Source organism: Rhopilema esculentum, chromosome 3 (assembly GCF_057945365.1).
Source record: "Rhopilema esculentum isolate cy_ngs chromosome 3, ASM5794536v1, whole genome shotgun sequence".
NCBI classification, from domain to species: domain Eukaryota; kingdom Metazoa; phylum Cnidaria; class Scyphozoa; order Rhizostomeae; family Rhizostomatidae; genus Rhopilema; species Rhopilema esculentum.
In genome coordinates this window covers 6645279-6673216 of record NC_142817.1, presented here as the reverse complement: position 1 = coordinate 6673216, position 27938 = coordinate 6645279, and the positions used below count along the sequence as shown (strand labels likewise).

The 27938-nt window shown below is 38.6% G+C and overlaps 1 protein-coding gene and 1 long non-coding RNA gene across 2 annotated transcripts in view; one reads left to right on the top strand and one right to left on the bottom strand.

The window, feature by feature from the left end:
* Positions 1–27938, top strand: part of LOC135691464 (uncharacterized) — a 79986-nt gene that overhangs the window by 40346 nt on the left and 11702 nt on the right. The window contains exon 3 of the long non-coding RNA XR_016144460.1: positions 10715–10902. This is a non-coding gene — a long non-coding RNA (uncharacterized LOC135691464). The remainder of the gene's footprint in view (positions 1–10714; positions 10903–27938) is intronic.
* On the bottom strand, positions 7413–17035 carry LOC135692421 (monocarboxylate transporter 10). Its single transcript, XM_089111774.1, has 5 exons — positions 16135–17035; positions 11119–11385; positions 10593–10894; positions 9597–9966; positions 7413–8111 (listed from the first exon to the last, which is right to left on the bottom strand). Exons 1-5 carry the CDS (start codon positions 16298–16300, stop codon positions 7909–7911), a joined length of 1308 nt encoding a protein of 435 aa, XP_088967900.1. The 5' UTR covers positions 16301–17035; the 3' UTR covers positions 7413–7908.

Here is a 27938-nt window from a genome sequence, read left to right as displayed (position 1 = left end):
GAGGAAAGCACTGGCGACAATTTGTTTATCGATAAGTGACCAGATTGCTACATGAAGAAAGAAAATGATCTGAAGTTTCACCTGACCTTGGAATTGCGATGGAAAGGGCACTTGTTACCACAGAAGAGATATCTAGAGTTGCTGGACACCAAATGAAATCCACCAACAAGAAAGGGAAATGCTACAACTGCGATTTATAAGGGCATTGGGCAAGAGACTGTAAGAAACCTAGAAGTCAAGCGAAAGACAGAGACAGCAGGCTAATGTTACAGAAATGTAAGCTACGCATGCTCTCTTTTAGGCAACAACCAATACAGACAAGAAAGAAGCTAATACCTGGATTATTGACTCTGGTGCATCTCAGCACATGTCATGGTGCAAAGAAAGGATGGTGAATTTTCGGAATTTGCTGTACCAGAGAAAGTACGCTTGGGGGACAACAGAGTTGTATTGGCACAAGGTACAGGGTCAGTTTGGGTTAAGGTCAAAGTCGAAGGGAAATGGAAGCCTGTTGAATTGGCCGGAGTGCTGTTCGTTCCAGATTTAGCAAAGAATTTACTCTCAATCAGTGTAATTGTCCAAAGGAATTTATCAGTGGTTTTCAAGGAGGACAAATGTCTCATTCTTAATAGCGATGGGGAAACGACAGAAAGTTGTTTATTCTTGACTGTCTACCAATGAACGAATTGGCACATGAAGCTAACAGTGCAGCTGATTCCTTGCAACTATGGCATCAGAGGTTTGGCCATTTGAACATGTTACAAGATGGGGAACGAAGAATTTGAAAATGTTACAAGATGGGGAACTAGTTGAGGGACTAAAGTTCAATGATTCAAAAGATATGCAATTTTGTGAGGCCTGTGTCGAGGGAAAACAAACACGAAACTCACTTCCAAAAGGTCAAGCTACACATGCTACTGAGCTACTAGAAATTGTGCACAGTGATGTATGTGGACCAATGCAAACAGCCAGTCTGGGGGGGGGATATCGGTATTTTGTTACTTTTATCGATGATAAATCAAGATTTACTACAATATACTTCGTAAAAACCAAAGATGAAGTTCTTCAAAAGTTCAAAGAGTTTGAAGCCATGGCAACAAATGTCATTGGACAGAGAATCAAAAATCTACGATCAGATAATGGTGGGGAGTATAGTTCAAATGAATTTAGTGATTTCTTGACAGTCAAAGGTATTTCAAAGCAGAGAAGTGTCCCAAGAACACCAGAACAGAATGGGGTCGCAGAGAGAACGAACAGAACCATTCAAGAGACTGCAAGGTCGATGCTGTATGCTGCAAAATAACCAATGGTTTTTGGGGAGAAGCAGTTGCAACAGCAGTCATTTTGAGGAATCGTAGTCCGACTAAAGCAGTGAAAGACATGTCTCCATATGAAAGATTTATGGAAGAAAACCTGATGTTACACATTTGAAAGTATTTGAATGTGGTGCTTATATGCACATTCCAAAAAAGCTCACAAAGGAATTTGATGGCGTATCTTCAGGCATCTTTATTGGGTACTGTCTTTACAGAAAAGCGTATCGTCGATTTGATCCAAGAACAAAGAAACTTTATGAATCTAGAGAGGTTGTGTTTGTTGAAAATGAGTTGGAGGTCGTATTCAAAATCAAACAGCGGAAACAAAGAAGAATGATTCTACTGTTAAACCAGTTTTCAAATCTGATGAAGAACAACTAGAATCTCTTCAATCGATTCAGTGCCCCAACGAACAAGTAAAGTTGCTGACAGAAGTCGTTCTCAACGTGTGCTCGAATTTCATACCCAATGAAATCAAAACGATAAGGCCGTGTCAAGCCCCATGGGTGACCAAGGGTATCAAAGCATTTCTTCGGAAAAAGAATCGCGCCTACAAATCTTTTGTTAGAAAGGGCCGACCTGCAGACATGCATAGAGAAATCCAAAACATGATCTCTCTAAGTTCTAAAATTGTTGAAGATGCTAAGCAGAAATATTACTCCAAGATCGGAATGACTCTTGCAAATCCTACTACTGGTAGTAAAACTTACTGGTCGCTGATCAATAAAGTCCTAAACAAAGCTAAAATTCCAGAAATACCCCCCCCTCCTAGAAAATGACATTTTTGTTCTTGACTTCTCATCTAAGGCTCAGATTTTCAATGATTATTTCATCCTACAATGTACTACTTTAGACACTGGGAGTGACACTCCACGAGATCCACCGGAACATGGCACTGAACTAACAAACATCGCTATAACTGACGATAAAATATTGAGAATAATTCGATCGCTAAACCCTAACAAAGCTCATGGATGGGATGATATCTCTGTGAGAATGATAAAAATTTGTGATAGCGCACTTGTACTGCCATTGAAGTTAATCTTCGAGAATTGTTTGTTTAAGGGTATTTTCCCTGAAACTTGGAAGTGTGCAAACGTTGTTCCTGTGCACAAAAAAAATGAAAAGAACTTAAAAGAGAATTATCGACCAATTTCCCTTCTTCCCATTTTTGGGAAAATCTTAGAGAAATTGATTTTTGATTCTTTATATTCTCATTTGCTTTCTGAAAACATCTTGAACCCAAACCAGTCAGGTTTTCGTCCGGGAGACTCAACGATAAATCAGTTAGTCTCTATTACTCATTCTATCTACTCTGCGCTCGACTGTAATCCAACTCTTGATGTTCGCTCTGTATATCTTGACATCTCTAAAGCGTTCGATCAGGTATGGCACATCGGCCTTCTTTATAAATTACGAATATGTGGTGTTTCGGGAAATCTGCATACCCTTCTCTGCAGTTTTCTGTCAAATCGTAAGCAGCGAACAGTTTTGAATGGCAAGTCTTCTAGTTGGGGTAATATTTCTGCAGGCGTTCCACAAGGCTCAATCCTGGGACCTTTATTGTTTCTCATATATATCAATGATTTGACTGAGGAACTTAAATGTACTGTTAAATTATTTGCTGATGATACTTCTCTCTTTACCATTGTAAACGATCCTAAATTGGCAGCTGATGACATGAACCATGACCTGGACCGTATAAGATCATGGGCACATAGATGGAGGATGTCATTCAACCCTGATCCTAGAAAGCAAGCAGTGGAGATAATTTTCTCAACAAAGAGAGACAAAATTGATCATCCCCCGATATTTTTTAATAATATCCAAGTAATGAAAGTGGACGAGCATAAGCATCTTGGGCTTACGCCTCTAGGCTTTCTTTTATAAGTCACATAAATGCAGCTATTGCAAAATCAAGAAAAGCAATAGGAATGTTGAAGTTTCTTTCAAAATATCTTCCTCGAGAAACCTTGAATATGCTTTATAAACTTTATGTCAGACCTCATTTAGATTATGGTGATGTGATTTACCACCTTCCTTGCAAGGAAATCAGTTCAAATAGCCGCGGCAATATCCTGATGCAAAAACTCGAATCGGTACAATATTCTGCAGCATTAGCAGTAACAGGAACTTGGAAAGGTACCTCTCGTGAAAAGCTGTATCAAAAGTTAGGATGGGAATCCCTGTACTTGAAAAGATGGAGTAGACGACTTTTTATGATCTACAAGATCATTAACAATCTGATGCCAGATTATCTAAGAAATCCTATTCCCCAGCTGATTCAATCATATTATGCTTTTCGTAATCAACCCGTTGTTGGACAAATTAGAGCAAGAACTGAAAAATATAAGTCAAGCTTTTTCCCAAACAGCTTACATGAATGGAATCAGCTTGACCCTGAAATCAGAGAATCGCCTTCCATTGATATATTCAAGAATAGATTGCTGTCAATCATTAGACCACTTTCTAACTCTGTTTTCGGTATCTATGACCCACGAGGGCTTTCTTTATTAACTCAACTTAGGGTAGGGTTGAGCAAACTAAATTTCCATAAATTCAGTCATAATTTTAGTGACACAATCAACCCGATGTGTCCGATCAACGATGGTCTTGAGGATACGGAGCACTTCATATTGTCATGCCATTCTTTTGAAAAACAAAGACATGACCTCCTCGCTTGTGTCATTCCAGTACTGCACTCTTTTGAATTTACCAACGTTCCTAATCCTATCCTTTTACAGATTCTTTTGTACGGCGACAAAAAAATTGCGATTTGAAGTAAATAAATTCATTTTGGAATCTACTATTCTGTATATTTCAAGAACGGAACGCTTTGAATGATCATAAAATCAGTTTCATCAAATATCCCTTAGTCTTGTGTCTCACCCACTTATTTGCTTTTTTCAGTTTTTCAAAACGTATTATCTTGTACCTGTAATCTTCTATATATATATACTTCTTTTCTTTTTTTGTAACATTGATTAAGTGTAAGTGTAGCGTTCGTATTTGTTTCTCTAGTTGCATGTAATGGCCATGGGGTTGGCATTGTCCATTGCTCTCCATGGTATCGTACCTGTAGTATCGTAAAGTAATTAGCAAGTAATGTAGAATGTAATTTGTATTGTAACATTTTATCTGGATATAAAAAAAAAAAAAAAAAAAAAAAAAACTAAACTGAGGATGATGAAAGAGTTGCAGACCTTGAAACAGATAATGAAAACAATTGAAATGCCGAAAGTCCAGTCCAGATGCTGAGGACTTGCAAGATCCTAAACGCTCAAGCCGTACAAGAAAGCCTCCAGAAAGAGATGGTTTTATTACTGGTGATTTGTGGGAATTTGAAGAGTCTTTAAATGCTGATAGTTATGAGAATACCGAATAACCTACAACAATTCAAGAAGCATTGAATTCACTTGCAAATATAACTCCCACAGGGACGTAAACCAGTTGGATGTCGTTGGGTCTTCAAGATTAAACATGATGCTAATGGAGCAGTTGAGAGATATAAAGCACGTCTCGTTGCTAAAGGCTATTCTCAGGAAGAAGGTAGTGATTATGAAGAGACATTCTCTCCTGTAGCAAGATACACATCAATTCGCTCCGTACTTGCTATTGCAAATCAGTTGGATTTAGAACTGCATCATGGATGTACAAACAGCGTTGCTTAATGGAGAACTAGAAGAAGAGATTTACATGTTACAACCAAAAGGCTACAAAGAAAAAGGCAAAGAAAATTTTGTTTTCAAGTTGAATAAAAGTATTTATGGATTGAAGCAAGCATCAAGATGTTGATTCGAAACAATGGATGCATACAGGAAGAGTAACGACTACGACCAATGTCAAGCTGATTCTTGTTTGTATATCAAGCGTGTGGGAGCAGAGTTTATGATCATTGCTTTATACGCTGATGATATGCTGTTAGCTTGTAGTAGAAAGCAGCTATTGCAAAATGAGAAAGAAGCATTGCAAAAACGGTTTTGCATGAAAGATCTGGGTGAAGCTCGTTATTGTCTTGAAATTCAGATTGACAATTTGTAGTTCTAGGGTGGGGGCTTATACGAGGGGGGGCTTTTTCGAGGGGGGGGGGCAATTCGAGGATTTACGGTAATTAACGTTTCACAGATTAACTGGTAGCAAGAAAATTGTCGATACCCTTGCACAAGTGTGACCACGCTATCTCGTACAATGACGTTCGCATGCAAAAACGTTTTCGGTCAGGAATGCTGACGACAAAGCAATCTATTCTTTCAAATATGAGAAGAGGCGTCGTTAACCAGCTACCATAGACGATAATGACGGGACACGCGACACATGACACCAACAAGACCATCGTTTTTTCCTGTCCACAAGGAAGAAGAAGAAGAAAGCGACGAGGAAGAAGAGACTGCAGAAGTTGGTCCGTGGACATCATTTCATAAATGTGTGACCAAAGAAGAAACAGAGAAATGGGTGCAATTGCTGCAGGATCTGCTGACCAAGCTTTCAATGGGAAGCATTACTTCAGATGTATGAGACTTCACAAAGAAATGTTTGATGCTCTGGTCGACACCCGCACAGAGGTTATCACAAATAACCCAACAGAATGTAACGCACTCCTTCTGTCATGCGCTACGTGCGCTGGATGGAACGTTTGCTTACATTTTGGCTATCAAGCCAATCAGAGGCAGCCAGTCTTAAGAAAGTTTCATGGAAGATGCGACCGGCTCTAGCTGTTAGGATTTTAATGAAGAAACCACAGCTTTACTTTTTGTTAATGAGCAAATATATTTGCTCAGAAATTGAAATGATTTGAAAAAAGCTTCAACAAATAAATTGCACAAAAATCAACTTTGATATTATCGTGAGAACGAGAGTAAGAGGTGTAGATAAAAAGGCAAGGGTCTCATAAACGAGCCATGAAGAACCCCGAATTTGTTTGTACAGATGCAAGAGTGCTATCAAAGTATTCTTTCTAATCGTGCTAACACACTTTCAAAGTCCTGCTCACACTATATAAACTAACCTGCATTCACCCTAGGTTCAAAGTAACCCGGGTTGAGCCACGATGCGTTTACACTTGCAACTGTCGACTGTAAATGTAGTTTAAGCGGAATCGAGGCGAACCTTGGTTAGTTTGAAAACGACGCATGCGTAACACAAAAATTGAAGGTGATGATAAACAAAATGGCGGCGGTCAACGTGTATATTGTTTGTGAAGTTTACAAAGTACAATAAATCGACTTTAAAAACAATTATTCTTAGTGAGGGCTTCGCACAGTAAGAAAACTTTTGCGCTTTGCTTTGTTTTGGAATAGGCACTGTTTCTATCAGTACGCATACGTCCTGAAGAAACTATCCAAGGTTCGCCCCAGGTTTGCGTTTACACTACACTTTATCTTTCGAGATGGGTTGATTAAGCCTGGGGCGAACCCAGGTTTGTTTGTGTAGTGTAAACGGGGCTTAAGCTATTTGTTTCCTTTTTAATCAGATGGTGACAGGGGCGTGGTGGCCCACCGGGACTCGGAAAATTTCCCGGTAGGCCCTTTAAAACGTTTCATTCCTCTTAAGCTTTTATCATTTGTAACATCAGATTTGTGAGAAGAAAGTGAAGTAAGGCCCCACGCTGCCTCCGCGACATTCATTTCCAATATATCATAAGTGATGACAACAAAAACAATTAGCATCAAAATGGCGTGCTCCTAAAGGCCCTATTACACTATCACATTCAGGTACAATTTGCTTCACATTTTTTCTGTGATCGCGTAAAACGAGAGAATGTGATAGTGTAAGTCACCGCTTCAAGTTGCTTGTATTTGCTTGTTGAGTGGAAATTTAATCCATATTGAGGAATTTTAATCCATCTTGAGGAAAAATCTTTTGATCGCTGTTCAAAAAGATTTCCATCATCTTAAAGTTTTCAAGACCTTATACCTGCCTTCTAGAACAGTAATACTGAGTCTACTAGCTCCGCAAAAGGTGCATTCAATGAACAGGATTGAAAATATCGAGGAATTCGAATGAAATTCAAATAAGTCATGGAAAAATATACTACTTTGTCATTTGAGGCTCAGAAGGCCAAGCTAAAATTATTCGAATAAATGACAATTACTAATATAGCCGTGTAAAATGTACATAAAAGGTAAAATGCAGTGATAGTTGAAGCTCAAAGAGATTTCCAAAAATGGGGCAGTTGACGGTAAACTTTGAGGAGCTAAACATTAATCTTTGCGACGAGGGAAGGAATTGACGGAAAAAAAGAGCCAAAATAAAAATGATAAAAATATTCAACACATAAGCATAACTAATAATTCAAAATTACAATTAAATATATGCTAATTTTAATAACTGTAAAAGACTCACTTTTTGTAGAAAATTTTGACAAAAGATCAAACTACAACAGGTAACAATATAAAAGTATTAATGGGTTTTAAATCATGCTTTCATTTGAAAGTAATTACTGGTGTACCTCTTTCCTTTATGTTCGTAATAAAACAAAATTAAATTTCCTTCTCTGTGACAAGATATTTAAGGCAACAGAAGTGTTATTATGCTGGTAGATTTTTCTGTACAAATAAAAATCCCTATCATATTTCTATCCATTAACATCTAACTAAGAAATGACTTGTGGTTTTATCCGACCTTTATAATAACTGCTCTTCGTTTTCTCTCTCTCTCTCTTGTCACTGCTTGTCTCATCTTGTGACAGTGATACAACACATCGAAGAAGGAGAAGCGCTATAAAAGCAGCTATGTATGGTGTCCCAGACATGTAAAAGAATGCATTGTAACTTCTTGTTTTCTCGACCACTAACCCTAAAAACAATGTACAAGATATATTGATAAATGCATACAGGATATGATATATTTTAGGCTATCAATTTTTTCATGCTAAGATTTGGTTGAAGGAAATACAGCTCTTTCAAATAAAATTTACTAACGGCCATGCCCGTTATCCAATCGTGCCTCGACTTTCGAACAATTAAGTCGTAACTTTCGAACTTGATAAATAAAAAAGGCATTTTTTCTCATTTTGTTAGGAAAATTTCTCGTTAGTGGCCAAGTAGAAAGGGCTCTCTAGTAAGAGCTTGGTTCCACAAATAGTTTCCGCGTTCATCCTCCCCTATATACTTAAGAGGCTAAGCGCGGCGAGAAGCAGTGGTGGTTTCCCTACACCACCGTAATATTGAAGCAGCACGAATGTCAGGCACTGCTAATATGTAAGCAAGGTATGCTTTGCGAACTGTCATTTCTGCTAGCTATTAAAAGACAGCACAAAAAAGCAACGAATTACCCTCTTCAGTGGTGGATCCAGGTAATAATCTGAGGTTCGACAACACCCTTTAGACCACACCCATTTCCTGGTCACACCCCGTTTTCTAGAATAATTATTATTTTCCATAATTTTTTATGTAGCCCATTTACAAGACACAAGCGGCGAATTTCAAGTACCATTACAACAACCTTGAGAAGCAACAAATTAATGTTGTTATTCTGAGACTGGATATTCTAGAAACGTTTACAGAATTTAGCCTAAGCAACACCATAGAGTAAGAAAACAAAAAGATGTCTTTGGCAGAATTTTGAAATGTCACCTAAAACTCGCATTAAGTTGCACAATTACTTATGAAAATCAAACCTGTTGAAAATTATAAATTTAAAAAGCCATATAAAATTTGTAATTATTGAGAGCAACATTCGTTAAACAAAGAATCAAACTTTTAGCTAACTTTGTGGGCCGGATGTTTTCTTGAATTTTAGAATTTTTGAGTCTTAATATTCTTATAAAGTATATTCCTACCAATATTTGTGTACTTTCCAAAATAATGGGTCACATCGGCTTTAAAGTTACAGTTTGCCCACTTGCAGAATATGTAGGCATCCCCCCATCTTTCTGTAACCTTTGAGCGGAATTACTACACCCCCCATTTGAGCGGTAATCAACTCGTTTGTTCATTGGTTGTCAACAAAATGTGTGTGCTTCCCCCCTGGTTGGCTTTGATTTCTGATGATTTGATTGGTCGAGGAAGGCTGACTACGCGAGCAAATATGTTCCAGTTTTGACTATGGTTTAATTAAAGTAGTAGGTTAAACATAAAAATGATCCTTGTTTTTGTATTTTTTTTAACTATCTGACTACCGCTCGAGCAGTGATGGCGGTAGTTTAGATCCGCCAGTGCTCTTCTTCCCCTCCCCTGTGCGTTTATATAAAGAGATAAGAAGGCCTTAAAAATCTCAACTCATTGGATAAAAAAATGCTTTGAATGTATCGAAATATTATTGCTTAGGATAAATACATACCTACAAGAGGTGGTCCTAGCAAGAGCGACACGGCGTCTACAGTCAGTACCATGGAATACGCTTCTCCTAGAAATGTTAATCCCGCTATAGTCCGCAGGCAAGGTGTGCAGCATGTTTGTACCATGCCATCAAGAGCGGAGTATATCCAGATATATGCGATTAGGTGTCCTTCAGTTGTCGCAAATAGTCCCAGAAAGCAGGTTAAACCAGTTAAAAACATCACAAGCTGGTAAAATGCGATTTTCTTCTGAACTTTCAGGTCAAGTAGAAACCCGCAGCAGATCCGGCCTAAGCCACAAGAAATAGAACTAAAAACGGGAAACAACTTGGCTGTGCTCACTTGGACACCTTTCTCTATAGCAAGTTGCACCTAGAACAAGCAAGAAAACAGACTATTGATAAAATACTAATAATTAAAAAACGAAAATATGTTATTCAACGTAATTAGAAATGTGTTTCTCAAAAAATGAAACGGAGAAGCGATCTTTTCGGCCTCTTTCCCATGTTTAGCCACATTCCCATGCTAAAAATTAAATCACCGAAAGCATAATTAAAATAGAATGTTTCTTTGAACTCCATAAAATGAATGCAAATAGAAGACGGAAAAATTTCATTTACGAAGGAGAAAAACCATTGACAAAATGCACGAATCTCAATATGCTGTCTCGTCAAAAGACTTCTTTTTTAAATTGATGACTTACAGAGAAAAGGTGTTTTTCATAAATTTTAATTCAGGATTATTTTGAGATGAAATAGATGATAGTAAGCATGTGACAGATCAGGTGTTCGATTTTTTATTGCATTTCTGTGTTTCTAATATGAAGTTCGTTAGTATTAAGTATTTAAGAAACCTTCAACAAACGTTTTGTACTAAAATCAACCCAAAAATTAAGAAACTATGTAGTAACCTTGAAATTAGTATCTCATTCCTGCGCATTTTTTAATTTTCACGTCATTTCAAATCAGAAATATAAAAGTAGTGAAGCATTATCTTACCTGGTGAATGCTAGACACACCATACGCGAACGACACTATGAAGTTAGCCACAAGAAAGATGCAGATCTTCTTGTTCTTCAGTAACTTAATATATATTCGGAAATTCGTTGTTTCCTTTTCAGGCTCATCTTTATCTACTGCATATGAAGTTGGGCAAAATGTCAAGCCACCAGCCAGACAGATAACAAGAAATACAGCTGATAGTATTTGGAATGTTCGTTCAAATCTAACTTCTTTAAGTAGCAAAACGAGAAGGCTTGAAAAATCCGCTTGGAGAAGTGCAACACAGCCAGTTTGGAGACCTGAAGAGGTGAATGAGACTGTTTTTCTTATGAATGTCTTTGTGTAAAAGGAAGAAACTGAACACTCTTTCACCTTAGTTGTTCTAAAGACTCCAGCCCCCCTTTCGTTAGATTTCTTCAAGTTATAACTTGTTATTGAAACGTATTTATCCAATCGAAGATGAAGCGATTTTAATCTTGTCCTTGGGCTTCTTTTAAATAAAGAAATGTTAGAAAACACTAACCATATGCCAAAGATAACCATTTATCAAAATAAATGCACACAGATTTTACCGATGCCATTAGGAGAACAGATGAACCAAGCCCAAAAGGGACGCTGAACGAGATGAAGACTAGGTCCAAGTTTGTAGCGAATGACGTCATCAGAAGAGACAGGCTAACAAGGAATGCTGCAATCATTGTGCAAAGTCTTAGCCCAGCTTTATTGATGATCCAGCATGAAACAGGTCCCAACACAAACATCAATGAAGTCGGGAGTGACCCAGTCCATGCTGAAATTGAACAGTTTAATTTTTGTCAAAAGTTTTTACGAAAGAGGATAACTTACTCTATCTTCATTAAAATTAGAAGTTAACTACCGGCAATCATAAGGTCAAAGTGTCGTGGCTTCGTTAGCAACAAATTAAACACGTTTGGGTAAGGCTTTAGACAATATGACAGTGTTAAATGAACCCCTCCACCGGGCTTACCCATAAGGCTCTCATGTCCTTATCTCCTACAATACAAAGCAACCACGTTGCTGTAGATGCTGGCTAGGGTAGCCAAACTCGAGCAAGAGCCATACCTGATTTGGCAGGATTTAAAAAAGAGAGAAGATATATAATTAAAATATATATTTGGACTAAATCAAGCTCACGGAATTATAATTATGCCAGCTTTTCATAATAGACAGGGAATTTTTAACAACAATCGAGCAAAGTGCCTAACCTTAGTTTTTGCTCTTGATTTAGGTACTTTCAGCCTTGCTGAATATTTTAAGCCTTGGATACATTTTTGTAACACAATAGAAATCACGTGATCGATGACGTCATTTTCCCCGGTCATTAAAATTTTTAATTCTTTTTTTTGAAAAATCGCTCCAACCATCTTGTTTGGCATTGTAATAGGAGCAAAAAGTTCTAAAGAATAAACTCTATCAGACCTGCAGATAACGAGTTATTGCTATTTAAAGTTTGCATGACGTCATCAAAATGGCGGTTTTGTAGTTTTCAAGCACGTGGAATTCAAAGGCTCATGGTCATAATTTAGGTTGCTTTACCTCGATTTTGAAGTTTTTTGACCTTTGTGTTATTCGGCAACTCAATAATGTCATTTGAGCTGATATATTTGCACGCCTGGGAAACTAAGTATTGAACAAAATGCATGCAAAAGGAAAATGTTCTAATAAAAATTTTTCTTCAAAAAAGCTATACTGAAGAGAAGCTTTCATCAGCAATGAAAGACCGTCGATTCGTCAGCATTGTCGTTCGGCAATGAACTCCAACTTTTACAGCAGCTAGAGGGTGCAATATTAAATAGCACTTACATGCCAAGCATGACTTGATACCTCTTGCACTCAATCATCACAATTACAGGCAATGTTGCAGTTATCAGAATGTCTGTCGAAGTCATTTGAAGGAAACGATGCATCTAGCTTTCTCAAATCGGAAAGTTACGGGAATGAGTGCAAGTATTGCTCGCAAGCCATATTCCAAAATTTCAAAACGAATTGTTCAATAGAGAGACAAAAATTACATCAGGACCTTTTCGATACTGCTTCATACATGGAAGTTTATACATGCGTTAACACGATTCATACTCATTGCGTGATCAGTGTAGTTCTTGGAGAGCAATTGCATATCAAGGCAGCTTTGAAGTTAAACAAGTCAACGAAGAACGACAAGAAATTGTACCCAAGGCACGAATCGGCCCTCAAATCTAAGTTTCGCCCTGTTGGCATTGATCCTTTTCCCACCAGACAACTAAGATGCATCACAACTGGTAAGCAGAAGCGTGTCATAGAATATGACCATCAAGGCAACAACCTGTTCCTATGTTTCTTCAAGAAAGGGTCATTAAAGGTCCACATAGTTTCTTTCCGCCAATTGATAAAGCGAGTTTGAGTAGAGAAAAACATGTCTTCTTTTTCATCTGTTGATAGAATTTTATTGTTGTAGAATTCACTTTTTTTGTCAATGTATACAACCGTTCGAATGAACTCCCGTGCGCCATCCAAGGCTTTCTTAGCAAATTTCTAGGAAATAGCCAAGTTCTCAATATGCTGGTTTTTTAAATCGTCGATAATAAGTTTCCCAGCCCTGTAGAAGTAGGATGTGTTATCACACCCTGTGATAGCATGGAATGCTGGCAGGGAAGAACACAGTTATTTGTCGAGGCTTCTGCAAATGCTTCCAACTTTGACGAATCTCTCATGGTCATAATTGTTAAACCTGTGTGTTTATACGCCCAAATTAAAAGCACAAGAACATCAGTGTTTTTTTGAGATAAGGACTACATCTGATTCTTGCATTACTGCATGAAGCACAAGCCGAATGTCTACGTCTTTAAGAACACACGAATGCAAGAACAAAGATCTATTTCTTTAGACTCTGTATGTTTGTTCCTCTATGACAATGAAGAATACTTAAGGCATAATATCCTTTCCTTCCTTGGCACAACCCTTGCAATCCTCTTTACGGGCTACTTTAATTTTGCATAGTGATGACGAATGTAACTCCATCTTACATTTCATGGCATTTATGCAAGCCTTGCAGCATCAACTTTTTACTCGATGATGCACGGAACAGTCCGAACGTGTTGCAATAGAAAGCGGCACCGGTTTCTATATTCAAGCTCACTTCTTTATTAGAGTGAAAAAGCTTTTTGTTCTTTTAATGAGCTAGACGATCGAAACTTTTTTTCTTTGTTGACTCGTTATCTTTCGAAGCTGTCTTGATATGTAATTTCTTTCCAAGAGCTACTCTGACCATGCAATGCGTATGAATCAAGTTAACGCATGTATAAACTTCCATGTATGAAGCTGTATCGAAAAGGTCCTGATGTAATATTTGTCTGTCTATTGAACAATTTGTTTTGAAATTTTGGAATATGGCTTGCGAGCAATACTTGCACTCATTCCCGTAACTTTCCGATCTGAGAAAGCTAGATGCATCGTTTCCTTCAAATGACTTCGACAGACATTCTGATAACTGCAACATTGCCTGTAATTGTGATGATTGAGTGCAAGAGGTATCAAGTCATGCTTGGCATGTAAGTGCTATTTAATATTGCACTCTCTAGCTGCTGTAAAAGTTGGAGTTCATTGCCGAGCGACAATGCTGACGAATCGACGGTCTTTCATTGCTGACGAAAGCTTCTCTTCAGTATAGCTTTTTTGAAGAAAAATTTTTATTAGAACATTTTCCTTTTGCATGCATTTTGTTCAATACTTAGTTTCCCAGGCGTGCATATTTATAAGCTCAAATGACATTATTGAGTTGCCGAATAACAGAAAGGTAAAAAAACTTCAAAATCGAGGTAAAGCAACCTAAATTATGACCATGAGCCTTTGAATTCCACGTGCTTGAAAACTACAAAACCGCCATTTTGATGACGTCATGCAAACTTTAAATAGCAATAACTCGTTATCTGCAGGTCTGATAGAGTTTATTCTTTAGAACTTTTTGCTCCTATTACAATGCCAAACAAGATGGTTGGAGCGATTTTTCAAAAAAAAGAATTAAAAATTTCAATGACCGGGGGAAATGACGTCATCGATCACGTGATTTCTATTGTGTTACAAAAATGTATCCAAGGCTTAAAATATTCAGCAAGGCTGAAAGTACCCAAATCATGAGCAAAAACTAAGGTTAGGCACTTTGCTCGATTGTTGTTAAAAATTCCCTGTCTATAATATCATTTGGAAAAAGTGTAGCCAATGGGGGCAAGTTGCTGTCAAAATTTTAATTTGAGGGGGGAACACCGCCCCCCGTGCCCCCACAGCAGCAACATGACTGATACAAAGAAAACATAAAGGCTGGTTTTCATATAACGTATTTCGATGCATTTCATCGCAATTCAGGGTCCACGATTTTCACGGTATATGAAAACCGAAAAACGTATTTCATCTTAATTCATCGTAATTCAACGTATTTTGTCGGGAGAAACAAAATTTTTTTATTTCTTCCGATGAATTACGTTGATTTACGTCCTATTAGGATTATTTACGATAGGTGGTTTTCATAAAATTTGGTCGGTTTTCATATAACGGAAATTATCTAAATTGATCGTAGACTCTGAATTGCGATGAAATACGTCGAAATACGTTATATGAAAACCAGCCTTAAACATTTTGGCGCCTGCCCTTCTGTTGAAAGCTCGTTGAATATTTACAAAACACCTGTCAAAGATGTTGTGGATCCAAATGATGAAACCGGTTACCGGTTTCGGCTCAATTTCAAAGACCCCAAGAATACCATTGTTTTAATGGGAATTTATCGCTTAATTCGAGTTTAGGAAAGTGCACAGATCCCCCGTTTCTAGAATCGGGTGGTCCCACACGTATATCCTTAGTAGGCTGTGAATATGAAGTTACCTTAGCTATTTGCTAATCACCTTGTCCTGTTTTCTAGGTGGTCTTGCCCTAGCATATTTGTTTAAGTACAGTGATGCAGCTCGAGTCACGCCATATTTTGCAGCACGACTCACGCGTTGTTGCATGCGTATCCCCTTCCATCCCTGTCCCCTTGTACTCACTTCTCCTCCTGCCTAAAGCCCGTTACACACTTCCTCCTGCCTTCTCCTGTCTCACTTCTTCTCACACAGTCATTCGATTGTGTGATAGGTGTATCAGTCTGATTGTCGGGGTAAAAAACTAAGGCACTTTTTTCCATGGAATCAAACACCGACCATAAAATTGCGTCATTGCTCAGGCAAGACAAGGGCTGATGCACCAAAAGCCCAAAATGTTTTTCCTGAGATTAGGGTGTTGTTTAACATAACTAAGGGGCCCCCGCGATGGAATTAATAGCCAATTTCGCATTGGTCTAAGGTCTTTTGGACCGCAGAATTCTAACCGAAACCTGGAGCAATCCAAGCCATTAAATTTCTGTATCTAGGTTGAGCAAAATCAAGAATTTAATCATACATTACAAATACATTGCACATCTTTTGGCCTACAGTACAGAGAGTAAGGTTCAAAGTGAGTTTCGTTTAAACACTGTCCTAAAGAGCGATTGAAATACAACAGCATCAAAAATTACCTGTCTTTTCCTTTGAATTATCAAACCTTTCCAGAAAATAAGTATAGCAGATGCCAAAAATATTGAGGAAGCCACAAGAACATGCAGTAATGAAAACTGACGCAAGTAAAGTCAGCCAAGAAAGAACACCATCACGGTGATCTATTCTCTTCATCAAGAGAGCCATTCCGTCTCCTTCTTAACGGCATGCAACTTTATTGATTCAACGTCGTAATGAAAACACAGGAACTTCCATTGCTAAAACTAGCCCTAGACAGCCGCAACCGATAAAGTATACAGCCGATATTGTCAACCTCATTTTAGTGTCGACAGGTCGTATGCAGTGGTATATAAGCGACGAAGTCGCTAGATGTCTATTGTTCTCAAGTGAGGCAAAATCACTCATGCGGTAAAAGGGCAAAAAGACGATTCCGCATAAGGGCTCAGTACGGGACATTGCAAGTTTGACGAAGAAAAAACCAAGATTATCGAAAATTAACATAATTTTGAAAGGTTAGTTATACTTTGCTAGCTTGCCGTATTAATTTCAAAAGTTTTAAGCCATAAATTGTGTTGTTAAATAGGGTTTCAAGATTTTTAAAACATTTATTGCTGCGGCGCTCGCACGGTCCAATCTGGCCTAGGCAATGTTTACCTTTTCAGGTAGACTGTTTTCGGGTTTATTTGCAAAAAACCAAATATAATTTCAAAATTGGGTTTATTTTGTATTTTATAAGTTGAAGGGTAGATGTAAGCAAGTACTCTTAGTCTTATATCATTATGACAACTTGTTGAATGAACACTCCCCTATTTCGGCAACCCCCTGCATATGACTTCTAGTAAATATTTCAGATGTAAGGAGTGAAAATTTGTATTATAAATATCCATTTTAAGTTTTTCCTATGACAAGACCTTCCCTCTAACATTCATCAGCAAATCAGACTTTTATTTACGGACATCAGGATGTTGTAGGAAGGGGTGTGGCTGAACCAGGATTGAAGATGACCTCTTTTACCACGGTTCCTTAATGTTACGATAAAAAATTAACACAAGATTTTTGTATAAGCGCGACATTTTTGTAAATAAGCCCAAAAATAATCTTCCTAGAAATATAAATATTCTCTAAACCATATCAACGCCACGGTAAAAAAATTAAAAAATCTCAAAACCCGTGTACAAACAAAAATTATGGCTTAAAACCTTCTAAATGCATACGGTAAGCTGACAAAATATATGTTACCTTCCTAAATTAAATAGATTTTCTAAAATTTTTGGTTTCGTTTGCCAGCTTCGGAATTTCCCATACTGAGCCCTTATGCGGAATCGTCGTTTTGCCCTTTTACTGCATGAGTGATTTTGCCTCACTTGAGAACAATAGAGTTAGACATCTAGCGACTTCGTCGCTTATATATCATTGGTCTTATGTCCTTTTGATCAACTGCACCGGTAGGATCACTGCAGATCAAGCTGCCATTCATATCATTCTTCTAAAAGAGCCACATTCTTACTTGTTCTTGTTCTTCTTGCCGCATTTTGTATTATATTGGACTTTCGATTAGTGAATTGCTTAATGGGTGCAATGGGGATGGGAGCCTGAGCCCTAAAGGCCGACCTCCACTTGACCGCGCGTACGGTCACTGACATTCACACAACAGCTGTTTCAAAGCACAACAGCTGTTTCATAATCAATAAGTCGCCGTTGTTTCTTGCGTTCAAGTCCAACATAACGTTCAAGTCCAACAACATAAAGATTAATCGAGGCAAAGCTTTGCTTGACGTGGTAGAAAACATTAAGCATGTCAAGAAAAAGATCTAGATCGTGAAATTATCACACGCGAAGTTCAAGCACTCTTAGGCCTAGCCGATGATGAAGTCTGTCGAGCCATGAAAGACCTAGGTGAGCAGGGCATTTTGACTTTTCATGATGGCGGAGTTCAGATAGAGTTAAAGGAAAAACTAAAATTAACGAAAAGTATCTATGATTCAGTCCGTTACAAAGTGCATGCAACAACAAAAACGTCATGTACGCAGACCGACACAGAGCTGGACAGGCAACAATGCTCACTAGATCGTGCTCGATTCGACGAAAACCTGAGCCCTCCATAGCTACCGATGTCCTCAAGAGCTTCGCACAACTCACCACCACCCTAGCAAATATGCAAAGTATCCTCGCTGAGGAAAGGGAGAAATATCATAATTTGGTGGTGGAAAATTTTAAATTAAAAACCAAGTTTTTCGACGAAGGAGCACCTACTGGTAGCCATGAAAGCCGAGCATAGGGCTCAAATCTTGATTGGCTGAGAGCTTGCGCTAAATCATGTGACCTCTCTCGCCGCTGAGCCAATCACAGCCCCGGAAAGTGTAAACAAACTTAGGCCAAAGCCGAAAATTGGGCATTTTTACCACCGTCCATTAAAAAAATAACGTGTAAAATCTGCTACAATAAATTTCAAATTTTTTTAACTACATCCCTACACAGATAAATTTCCCACAAATCTACCGTGGAACATGACCTCGATTTTGCGTTGTTAAGAAAATACAGCGTTGTAAACCTAGCCATAGGAAACCTTCACATCCAAGGGGTTTAAAATTAACACAATTTCAAGTCAATTATTGCTGTTACCCCATAAAACCAAAATTTTGCATATTTCAGTTGCTTTAAATCTGAATATCACATTAGACTCAGCTTAGTTTTAAAAAACTCTGACGAACAACGCATGCAGTCTTTACTAGAGCTTTGATCAACGCAAAAATGAGAGAATTTCCCTTTTCAAGACAAAAACTCTCAATAGCTTTCAACTGATCATGTAAAAATGCTCCACCTAGCCGGAGAAGCTTTTAAACTGATACATAATGACTTATTTTGCGACTGTACCATGTCCTGAGCATCTCTGCTGAAGCACAGGTATCTAAGTATTGTGGGGCGTGAAACGATTAGTTCTAAACATGTGCTGGGCACCCAAACAGAATCGTAATATATGTACATAAAGGGAAAAAAGCTACTCAAAACCTAATTAGAAATACTTACTGTGTTTCTGTGAGTGTTAGAATCCTGCTTTGCCAATTTTTGAATCATGATTTACATAACGCGTTTGAAGGTAAATTTTTGGGTTATTCTTGTCCTTGTGACATAAGAATTCATATTTCGAACAATTCTTCACGCCCATCTCTTCCAGTCCGTTGCAATTTTAAATTTAGGAGATAGAAATGATGAAGACTTTTGAAAGCAGGAACTACCCGCATGTTTCTCAAATTTCAAAAGTTAGCAAATGATGACGTGTTGTAACAAAGTGGATTTTCAAAAAATTAAATTCAACTTTTAAAAGTATTGCAAGGGTTTCGAGATTTCGTGACTTTTCAGTGAAAGGTCAGTGCTTTTCAGTGCTTGGTTTCGAGATTTCGTGACATATTGATTCTTCGAAAAGTAACTTATGATAGTTTCAGAATAAAGAGAGATGCAAATTGTTTGCCATTTAGTTTTAGAATAAAGAGATGCAAATTGTTTGCCATTTTAATTGTTTTGCTTGAAGCGTTTAACTGTGAAACTGTCAGAATAAAAAGTCATTAATTTCTAAAAAAACGATAACTCTTTATGCTTCATATTATAAAGCAAACTGCCATGACATTAGCATTATACTCATAATTTACTGTCACGAATAGCTGAATTACATACAATGAGGTGAAACTATTCATAGTCAGTGGTGATTTCTAGGGGGTGTAGGGGGCGATAAATCAGCCCCTTTGCTAAGTCTTTTTCTTGGTTTTGGAGGCTCTGCCTCTTAAAGGGGAATTTTCAGGTCTTCTCATCTAGATCTTAGATCTTTTCAGGATAAGGGGGATTTTCGAAAGCATGATCGAAGAAGTTTTATTTGCAAATACCACGAGAAAGGATGCACACAAATTGTTAATTTTCTCATCACTGGTACCTTTTTTATTAGTGTCTCACCTTCGAAGTATACTGTCAAGTATACTGAAGTATAGCTGCATTGTTTTGGGAAGAACAGTCATATCAAACATTGATTTGCTTCAGTGTTGGTTATTTCATTTGATGGGTGTGATAAAAGATGATCGTGGTCATAAGAAACCACAACCGGTCTTGTAAAATCGCATCTAGAGCCCTCTTCCAAGAATTTTTAGAAATCAGCCCTGTTCAAAAAATGACTTTTTATTCTGACAGTTTCACAGTTAAACGCTTCAAGCAAAACAATTAAAATGGCAAACAATTTGCATCTCTTTATTCTAAAACTAAATGGCAAACAATTTGCATCTCTCTTTATTCTGAAACTATCATAAGTTACTTTTCGAAGAATCAATATGTCACGAAATCTCGAAACCAAGCACTGAAAAGCACTGACCTTTCACTGAAAAGTCACGAAATCTCGAAACCCTTGCAATACTTTTAAAAGTTGAATTTAATTTTTTGAAAATCCACTTTGTTACAACACGTCATCATTTGCTAACTTTTGAAATTTGAGAAACATGCGGGTAGTTCCTGCTTTCAAAAGTCTTCATCATTTCTATCTCCTAAATTTAAAATTGCAACGGACTGGAAGAGATGGGCGTGAAGAATTGTTCGAAATATGAATTCTTATGTCACAAGGACAAGAATAACCCAAAAATTTACCTTCAAACGCGTTATGTAAATCATGATTCAAAAATTGGCAAAGCAGGATTCTAACACTCACAGAAACACAGTAAGTATTTCTAATTAGGTTTTGAGTAGCTTTTTTCCCTTTATGTACATATATTACGATTCTGTTTGGGTGCCCAGCACATGTTTAGAACTAATCGTTTCACGCCCCACAATACTTAGATACCTGTGCTTCAGCAGAGATGCTCAGGACATGGTACAGTCGCAAAATAAGTCATTATGTATCAGTTTAAAAGCTTCTCCGGCTAGGTGGAGCATTTTTACATGATCAGTTGAAAGCTATTGAGAGTTTTTGTCTTGAAAAGGGAAATTCTCTCATTTTTGCGTTGATCAAAGCTCTAGTAAAGACTGCATGCGTTGTTCGTCAGAGTTTTTTAAAACTAAGCTGAGTCTAATGTGATATTCAGATTTAAAGCAACTGAAATATGCAAAATTTTGGTTTTATGGGGTAACAGCAATAATTGACTTGAAATTGTGTTAATTTTAAACCCCTTGGATGTGAAGGTTTCCTATGGCTAGGTTTACAACGCTGTATTTTCTTAACAACGCAAAATCGAGGTCATGTTCCACGGTAGATTTGTGGGAAATTTATCTGTGTAGGGATGTAGTTAAAAAAATTTGAAATTTATTGTAGCAGATTTTACACGTTATTTTTTTAATGGACGGTGGTAAAAATGCCCAATTTTCGGCTTTGGCCTAAGTTTGTTTACACTTTCCGGGGCTGTGATTGGCTCAGCGGCGAGAGAGGTCACATGATTTAGCGCAAGCTCTCAGCCAATCAAGATTTGAGCCCTATGCTTGAAAGCCGTGAAAACCTTTCAATCAACGACAAAGGAAACGTGAATGAAAAATTGCAATGTTTTCATGGACACTTATAAATTAGTTAACTTGATCAAGAATCCAACCTGTCATAAGTCAGACAACCCACGATGTATAGATTTGATACTGACAAACTGTCAGTAAGTCACTTTCAAAACACGACTAATGTTGAAACAGGGTTGTCTGACTTCCACGTAATGATACTGAGTGTGAGGACCTCTCCGAAGACCCCCCTTTTAACCATTATTACAAGAACTGACTTACCCCCGGGAAGAGGACTTTTTAGTTAGTTAGAGAGAGGGACTGTTCGAATCAAGTTAAGGAGTTGTAAAGAGTATTTGGTTTTTATATAAAGGTTTGCGTTGGAAAACTATGTCGTGTTTTGTGTGTTTATTGCTTGAAGCTAATTGATTTGCACTCGAACCGGGCCACATTTCTGGTGACCACGACGTGACAAGTAACTGTAAGTGCAAATCTTTTCAATTTTTCTTTCAAAATTGATGTTCTCAAGAAGAAGCCACCCAGAAGAACACAGAAGTTGAAATGATGCAATTATTTGGCAATATCGTATCAAGATTTGTTGTTTTTCTCTTATGATTATTTTCGTGCTTTGTTGACGAGGCTTGAGTCTGATTTTCTTGTGTCTTTCTCGATCTCTCAGTTGCGTTTGTTTACGTTAGGCCCGTTAAAGTTGTGCCATTGCGGATAGTCGAGACTGTTTTCGTGTATTTTAGTAGTATCAAAATGGCACTAGCTGGGGAAGAAATCGATGATTTATTATTGGAATGTCATGGTCTACTGACAGGGATGCGCAAGGAGACACTTCACGAATTTTGCGATAAATTAGGGACAATCTCAGAGTCGACCTATTTGGACAAAAGCCGTTTCGCAACCGTAAAATTGATTTTCGAGGAAATTGAAAAACTAACGGAGAAATGCAAAGAAACAGAAAAGGTAGCATTTCTCAAGGATATTCTGAAACAAATTACTGAGGTAAGGAGCGCAATTGCGAGCGGGGGAGATAAGCAACAGACACTGGCTTCCGTTAGACAGGATTTGGAGAAGGAAGTAACACTGTTAAAGGAAAAACAACAAAAAGAGATGGAAGCGTTGACTGATAAATTGAGTGCTGTCAAAATGAGGGCAGGGGGCGACGTTCATATAGATAATGAATTGAATAGACAGGCGACATCTGAAACACATTACAGGGGCTTGCAAGCAATTCTAAAAAGGGAATTCAGAATTGTCGGGACAGTGGGGGCCCAGGGGCAAAAAGAACAGTTGTCCTATTTGAGCCTCAGTAGACAAGTGGAAAGTGGCAAAGAGCGCGGTTATTCCGAAAAGGAATTGGTTGACGGGCTCATAAAATGCATTCTGCCGGGAATACCCCTCAAAGATTATTTAGAGGCGATGCGAGAAATGGGGTTGGAAACTCTAATGAAAATTATTCGCGCCCACTATCAAGAGAAAAATGCTAGTGAACTATATGCTAGCCTCGCAAATTTGGCCCAGTCACCAACGGAAGATCCTCAAAATTTTCTACTACGTGCCCTAAATTTGCGGGAAAAGATAATTTTTGCATCAAAGCAGGAGGGGAGCAAATTAAAATATGATACAAGTCAGTGTCAGTCCATGTTTCTGCATGCAATCGAGACTGGACTTCTTAGCAATACTCTCAGAACGAGGATGAGACCACACCTACAACGCCCAGATGTTACAGATGCTGAATTGATTCAACAATTGAACCTCGCTGGTGCAGAAGAATCAGAAAGAAATGCCAAATTAGGAATAGGCCAGAAGGGAAAAGCAAAAGTTGCACAAGTCTCTTTGGAACAAAACACAAAGGGAAAAGCTGAGAGCCCCAAAAAGGACAAAGAAGCGGAAACACCACTAGCTCAAAAATTGCTGTCCGAAATCCAAGCGATAAAAGCAGAAGTGGCCTCTCTAAAACAAGATGTTAGCCGCAGTCGTGCTCAGTCCCCTGGGGAGGATAATAGAATATTATCTCAAGGGAGAGGAAGACCCCCTCGTGAAAACCGTCGGGGATGCAAGGAATGTTTCAAAAAAGGCCTTGGAGATAAGTGTACTCATTGCTGGAAATGCGGGAATAGTGCTCATTTTGCCTACAACTGCCCTCAAAAAAATGGACCGTGGCAGGAAAACTGCCCCCGGCTGCTGTCACGGGACAGCCAGTAGCCAAGGCAAATGATGTAGAGTCCCACCATTGTATAAGCTGCAAACAACTACACAAAAATATTTTTATTTGTGCTGCATGTGAAACATCAAAATATTGTAGTAAGGCATGTCAAATAAAAGACTGGGCTAATCATAAACAGATTTGTCTAGCGATTCAGGAACTCTCCGATAAGTTTGAAAGGGTTGAGCATGGAAGAGGTGACAGTGAGGATCATAGAGTCTTTGTTAGCCATCTCACGCCTCAAGGACAAGAAAAACTGTCGAAACTAGTGGGTAGAAAATGTTTGATCAAGTGCAGTATGAATGGTATCGAGTTACCCGTACTTTTTGACACGGGTGCACAAGTATCAATCGTGAGTTCAAAAGAGCTTAGAAAACATTTTCCACAGTCAGAGATAAAAGATATCGCAGATCTCCTTGATCAGGACATTGAGTTAGAACTAACAACAGCCAATGGTTCAAAATTGCCATACAGTGGGTGGGTTAAGATGAATTTCAAGCTTCTGAATTCAAATGTAGATGCAGTAGAAGTACCAATGCTAGTAACTGAATTCGAACTTGAGCAGCCTATTATTGGGTACAATGTAATCGAAGAACTTATCAAAAGTCAACAACAAGTCCCAGATGAGACTAACCTTATCTCGCTGCTATCAGCAAGTTTCTTTCAGACGTCACAATCAGATTTAAATGCTTTTGTGAGTTTTGTTGACAGCAAGTCAACACCAATATTTTCCACTGTTAGAACAGGCAAGAAAAGCATTATTGTTCCAAAGGGCAGTACAGTGAAGATTTCATGTCGCAGCAAAGTTGGATTAATTAGCCGACCAACACCTATGCTGTTTGAGCCCGATAACGAGTTAAGCTTCCCCTCTGGTTTGGAAGTACACGAGTCTTTGCTCACTTTGAAAAGGGAAAATTGCGACAAGGTGGGAATTTATGTCATTAACACTAGTGCACATGACATCACTTTGAAAGGACGTACAGAAATGGGTTTTCTGCAACCTGTTAGGTCAGTTACACCAGTTGAGTTGAAGTTCAAAGATCACAATGAAATGGATAAAGAAGGAAATCCAAAAGAACTCAAGTCTACAAAGAATGAGCAATACAGGACCAGTCAAAGACAATTAGAGGCTGACGAGAAGCTAGCAACGGACGTGATACCAAAAGTTACTTTAGGAAATCATTTGAGTGAAGAGCAAAAACGGAGTGTACAGCAGATGCTTTATGAAGAACGTGATGCCTTTTGCACAAGTAGCCAAGATGTAGGTTGCGCAGAGGGCCTCAAACATAAGATCATACTAAATGATACAACACCGGTGCAGAAACATTACATTGCTGTCCCAAGACCCTTGTACCCTGAACTCAAGAGATACATCGAGGATCTCCTGAATCGCAAGTTCATCCAGAAATCAAAATCGCCATATAGTAGCTGTTGTGTGATTGTCCGAAAAAAAGATGGCTCAATGAGGCTCTGTATTGACTACAGAGAACTAAATGATAAAACAACAGCAGACCGTCATCCAATACCCAGAATTCAGGACACGTTGGACAGTTTATCCGGAAACAAATGGTTCTCCACTATAGATCAAGGGAAAGCATATCATCAAGGCTTTATGGACCCAGAAAGTCGCCATTTAACGGCTTTTGTGACACCCTGGGGTCTCTATGAATGGATAAGACTTCCCATGGGCCTCAAAAACGCTCCAGCAGAATTTCAACGTTATATGGAGAGCTGTTTAGGGGAATTTAGAGACGAATGTTGTGCACCATATCTTGATGACGTCATTGTATACTCAAAGTCATTCAACGAGCACGTGGAGCATGTAAGAAAGGTTCTACGACGATTGAAAGAAAATGGTATCAAGCTGAAAGCTGAAAAATGTGACATGTTTAAGAAAGAAGTTGTATATTTAGGTAGAATCGTGTCTGAAGATGGTTATCGCATAGATCCAGACAGCACAAAAGCAATTCTCAAGTTACGTGACTACACACCAAAGACTATTGGTGAAGTTCGTCATTTGACAGGTCTACTGGGTTACTACCGTCGATATATAGAAAACTTTTCCAGAGTAGCAAAACCCATTTATGACTTACTCAAGGTGGAACAGCCATGCACTTCCAAAGTAAAGAAAAAAGACACACGTGGGAAAGGAGGCCAAGCATCATCGCGTGCGCCAATTGTCTGGCTAGAGCCGCATCAAAAAGCTCTCAATTATCTTATAAGCTGTCTTACCAACCCACCTATCATGGCCTATCCAGATTTCAGCATCCCATTTGTACTTCATACAGACGCATCACAAGAGGGACTTGGTGCAGTCTTGTACCAAAAACAGCAGGGGAAAATGAGAGTGATAGGGTATGCCTCTCGGACGCTATCTCCAGCTGAAAGAAAGTACCATTTACATTCCGGGAAACTGGAGTTCCTAGCATTAAAGTGGGCTGTAACTGAACAGTTCCGCGACTACTTGTTTTACGCTCCAAAATTCACAATATATACTGATAACAACCCTTTAACATATGTTATGAGTACAGCAAAGTTAAATTCTACAGGGTATAGATGGATAGCTTCATTGGCAGATTTTGAATTCACCATCAAGTACCGACCGGGTAAAGCGAATGTTGATGCAGACTTCTTTTCAAGAATGCCAGCAAACATTGAGAAGTTCATGGAAGAATGCACACAAGAAACATCACAGATGGATTTTGCAGCAACTCTCAGTGCAGTTACCACCAGGCATCAAGGTAATGTGTATTGGATCCATGCAGTTTCACTTAACCAAAATACTACCCAACTATTAGATGCAAACAAAATGGAAAAACACACTCCCATGCCTCTGCAGAACATCTTACAAGCGCAGAAGGAGGACCCTGATGTTGCCCGTGTCTTAGCTTATAAAGAACAGCCAGTTAGGCCTTCGTTTCAAGATCGACATGGTGAATCAGCTGAGGTAAAAACACTAATGCATGAATGGAACAAGCTGATACTGGGAAAAGACAGAGCCTTGTACCGAAAGTCAGCCAACAGGTTGCAGTTGGTTTTGCCAAAAAGATACCATTCTTTGGTACTCCGCCATCTTCATGATGAGATGGGACACTTGGGTGCTGAAAGGGTGACAGAGCTAGCACGAGATCGTTTGTATTGGCCGCACATGACGAGAGACATCGAACATTACGTAACCAAAGTTTGTAGATGCTTACAACGGAAAAAGCCATCACTACCACCACGTGCCCCTGCTCAAAGCATAGTCACAAGTCAACCGTTTGAGCTTATATCAATTGACTTTGTCCACTTAGAAAGAAGTACAGGGGGGTATGAATATCTTTTAGTTGTTGTGGATCATTTTACCCGTTATGCCCAAGCTTACCCTACCACGAACAAATCTGCGAAAACTGCTGCTGACAAAATATTTAATGACTTTATACTCCGATTTGGTTTCCCTCAACGAATCCACCATGATCAAGGTCGAGAGTTCGAAAATGATCTGTTCCACCACTTGGAACAGTTGACAGGAATTGCTCGTTCAAGAACCACACCCTACCACCCAATGGGTAATGCGCAATGTGAAAGATTCAACCAAACTCTCTTAGCCATGTTGAGATCAATGAGCGAACAAAAGAAAGCACGCTGGAAGGATCATGTGAATAAAATGACATTCGCATACAATTGCACACGTCACGATAGTACAGGTTTCTCACCCTTTGAGCTTTTATTTGGTAGAAAGCCACGATTACCTATTGACATTATTTTCGGAAATACTAAAGTAACAGCAGTGAAAGGATATCCAGAATACCTTAAGCAATGGAAGAATGCGATGACAGATGCTTACCGTATTGCTGCAGAGAAAACTGGACAGTGTGCAGCACATGGTCGGGAGGAATATAACAGAAAAGCAAGAAGCTCTGACCTAAAGCCTGGGGACCGAGTACTTGTAAAAAACGTAATAGAACGAGGAGGCCCTGGAAAGTTGCGTTCATTTTGGGAGGAAAAGATTTATATTGTTCTAAACAGAAAAGGTCCCAATGCTGCTGTTTATGAGGTGCGTCCAGAAAATCAAGATGGAAGGACAAGGGTTCTGCACAGAAACCTTTTAATGCCTTGCCCCTTCCTTCCCCATGTAAGAACCCCACAGGACACAAGAAAAGGTCACACAAAAAGAAA